Source organism: Vigna unguiculata, chromosome 2 (assembly GCF_004118075.2).
Source record: "Vigna unguiculata cultivar IT97K-499-35 chromosome 2, ASM411807v1, whole genome shotgun sequence".
Classification (NCBI taxonomy): Eukaryota; Viridiplantae; Streptophyta; class Magnoliopsida; order Fabales; family Fabaceae; genus Vigna; species Vigna unguiculata.
The window spans coordinates 8,017,011-8,020,380 of record NC_040280.1 but is presented as its reverse complement, the minus strand read 5'-3'; the positions used below and the strand labels follow the sequence as shown (position 1 = coordinate 8,020,380).

Sequence of the window (3,370 nt, the reverse complement as noted above, 5' to 3'; positions counted from 1 at the left end):
TTGCATCAAAATTACATTTGTTAGAATTTTTTTTGTTATCAGCAATTTATATATATGTATTAAAATAATGAAACACTCGGGTGTTTCAACCCTTATACAAAAAATATGTATATAATTTTTTGTTGAAAGTCTCACATCTATTACAGATCAGGCAATTTCATAGTATATAAGTGGAGTGCAAACCTCACCTTATAAGCTGATTTTGTGGGATTAAATTAGGCTTAAAGCCTACTTCTAATATGGTATCAGAGTCATGATTAAAAGTTTGTCGTAGCGAGATTTCTTGGATATTTTATTTCAACCGCTATTGGACCACCCATTTCTAGATCCACGATGTAGCAATTTCATAATATGTAAGTCAGTTTTGTGGGGTTGAGTTAGGCTTAAAGCCTACTTCTAACATGGTATCAGAACCATGATTAAAAGTTTTGTCGTAACGAGATTTCTTGGACATTCTGTTCCAACCGTTCTTGGACCGCTATTGGACCATCCATTTCTAGACCCACCCACGAGATGTAACAATTTCATAATATATAAATAAAGTTCAAACCTCACTTTACAAGCCAGTTATACCGAATCTTATCAAAACATTTATTAATTTCAAGTCTCACACATTTATAAAAGAGTTTTAGAGAGTTAACTTAAATTTAAAAATCCTAAACTTTTTAACAAAAATAATAATAAATATAAAGTAAAGTTAGTTTATGAATATTTATATATATATATATATATATATATATTATCATATTATTTTGAAATGGCAAACTTTATTAGCTGGTATGGTTGATATGTTTTGGAGGCCCAGGGAATTTTATTCTTGAATTGTCATCTAGTGCAACTGTGAATGATTTGAGTCTGTGTTCATCACCTACTCTTCATGGTGGAAGCAAATACACTTTACTCAGTGCAAGGGGAATATACGAAAGTGTTACCACAAAAAAAATGTCATGACAATACTGTCTTTTGGATTTTTTTGGAATCCATAATCTAATACTAGTGATATGGATATCCTATTCTAGAGATGAAAGGAAAACATTATTTATGTTTTATTATGAATATTTCGTATATAGGACTCTATGTTTAGAGTTGATTAAAGATGAAAAGTTAAATAATATACATAAAAAAATTATAAACTCGTTAATTTTAATATCTTAAATTAAAAGTAATGGAAACTTTTTATTTAGATGAAATTCATATTTGATTAATATTATGCTTCTTCTTAAAGTTCTATAAATTTATTGTTTGAAAAGTTCTTAGTTGAAAATAAATTTAATTTTTTATAATAATTTTATATAAACTGAACTATGTTATATCTTATAAATGTTTTTTTTTTCCTTAAAATTTCTCCAAAAGTCCCAGTATAATGCTAAACAAACAAGTTATAAGCTTCAAAAGAAGACAAATTTGTTTGTACAAGGAACCATGAAATAGTAGAATAGTGGTGATTAACAGAAACAGTCGTCTCACATTCTTGTGTCTCCATAACAAAACTTGGTGCCTAGCGATGTTTAAGCACAGAAAATGGTTTACATGATTGAGCATGCATTGGGATTTTCATCACTGAAGAGAGAGGTGAGTTTGTCATCAAGTGAATTTGGAGCAGGTAGTGCCTGTGCAGAGTTTTTGACATAACCTGATGGAGCCTTCTTGTCATAAGCCTGTGCCACATAAGGGTAAGCCACCAAGTTGTAAGGAATGTAGGGCCAAAAATCTGCTCTTTTTCCTGTGCTCTGAACCTTCTTTAACACCCTGTTTCTGTCCACATAACCTGTTACTGTTACCTTGCTTTGCTTTCTGTTCACCTCCACTTGTTTCACACCTGCAATATTCTTCTAAACTTGTTTACTTCACCTTTTCATCATGACATAAAAATATATTTAATTCAATAATTTACAAAATATATGTTGAAAACAGGCTAAAAGAAGGTGAAAGGCACTTTCAAATTTACCTACTTGTGTAGTATAAGATGAAATACAAAAAAGAAAACAAATTGAAAAAAAAAATTAGATAAGAAACTGGCAAGTAGAAAAGTGTGGTTGATATAACAAAGTAAAGGCTTGTAATTGATCACAACAACTCTATAGCAGGGCAACCGGTGTTAGGTTTACCTGCAGGTTGCATTTATTATTCCACCTTGTAATCATGAATAGCTGAGAAACAAGAAAAATGTGAAAAAACAAAACATAGAAGTTTGGTTTTGTTGTTTCTGACGAGGAGAGCCTGTAATCATTATTGAAAGACCTACTCTTTGAACTGCATTAAATGACTCTCCTATCTCAGACAAAGTCATCCTATCAGAATATGAAAGCATGATAAAGCATAGAGAAGAAACCCTTTTGCAAATTTTTGATGAAAAATATGTCAGAGATGAAACAGAATTCAAATAGTTTACTATTTTGTAAAACAAAAAGGGAACAAATTAGTTTGATTCAGCGTTCCATTTCTTGCTGTAAAAAGTGACCAAACCTTGGTGTGTGTGTGTGAATAGAATGGACATAGATTTTCACCTTTCATGTGGACGACAGAATTTCTAACTCTTCTTTCACAGCCATCACAGTCCATTTTCACTTTGATTTCTACAGTCTGCAAGAGAAATCAGAAGCATGAAAATCATAAAGGCACACCCTGAAATACATATACATAGATAGAATAAAAATGTGGTGGAAACCTGCATTGGCTTGCGTTTCTTTCCGGTGGAAGGTGCTACTGAGAAAAGTTCTGAGATATAGTCAAGAACTCCCATGGCTTTGGTTGTGTGAACAAAGAAGAAAAGATAGTCCTTAGTAGAGAGAGGTTGAAGGAGAGACAAGGGATTCTATGTTGTTGGGGTGGTGGCAGTTTATAGGTCTATAAAGGAAGTGGTTCCCTTATATAGAGAACAAAGGTGTGTGCACAAATATGCTGAAATTTAATGCATAAATTAGGAGAATTTGAGTTAATGATCATATTTTAATGTTTGAACAAGTTTGTTAAGTACTTTGTCCTAACTTATAATTTCATCTACCAAAAACATGTAATAGAATGATCCCTGATAAAGGGATTAGCTGTTTTCTTTTGCACTAAGAAAGGGAAACTATTGTCAGGTTTCTGATCTGCATAACTTTGGTTTTGTTTATCATTATTATAATGGGTGTGGCCTACATCATCATGTTCCGCACATCTCTGTCACAGATATCAGATTTCAAACCGCGGCTTCTGTTACATTATCATACGAAGTTTCATGATTACCGAAAAAATTCTTGAAAATGCTTCCAAAAGCCAATGTATAATTAATTTCTCTCTGTATGTTGTTTCATGATGGTTATGGAGAGTTAAAAGTTTTTTTCTTAAACCTTTTTTCTATAATGAATAAATAAAACGAAATTAATAC

The 3,370-nt window shown here is 31.7% G+C and overlaps 1 protein-coding gene across 1 annotated transcript; it reads right to left on the bottom strand.

Annotated features, from left to right (window-relative positions):
- Positions 1 to 1,360: 1,360 nt before the first annotated feature.
- Positions 1,361 to 2,855, bottom strand: LOC114174247 (heavy metal-associated isoprenylated plant protein 22-like). Its single transcript, XM_028059047.1, has 3 exons — positions 2,669 to 2,855; positions 2,508 to 2,583; positions 1,361 to 1,819 (listed from the first exon to the last, which is right to left on the bottom strand). The coding sequence occupies exons 1-3, from the start codon at positions 2,741 to 2,743 to the stop codon at positions 1,527 to 1,529; spliced, it is 444 nt and encodes a 147-aa protein (XP_027914848.1). The 5' UTR covers positions 2,744 to 2,855; the 3' UTR covers positions 1,361 to 1,526.
- Positions 2,856 to 3,370: the final 515 nt, after the last annotated feature.

Excerpts from the sequence above, each read along its gene's own strand:
- LOC114174247 (XM_028059047.1), bottom strand. The coding sequence starts at position 2,743 with ATGGGAGTTCTTGACTATATCTCAGAACTTTTCTCAGTAGCACCTTCC. Across the intron at positions 2,584-2,668 it reads AGAAACGCAAGCCAATGCAG|ACTGTAGAAATCAAAGTGAA; the intron begins GTTTCCACCACA and ends TTTCTCTTGCAG. Across the intron at positions 1,820-2,507 it reads TTCTGTCGTCCACATGAAAG|GTGTGAAACAAGTGGAGGTG; the intron begins GTGAAAATCTAT and ends AGAATATTGCAG.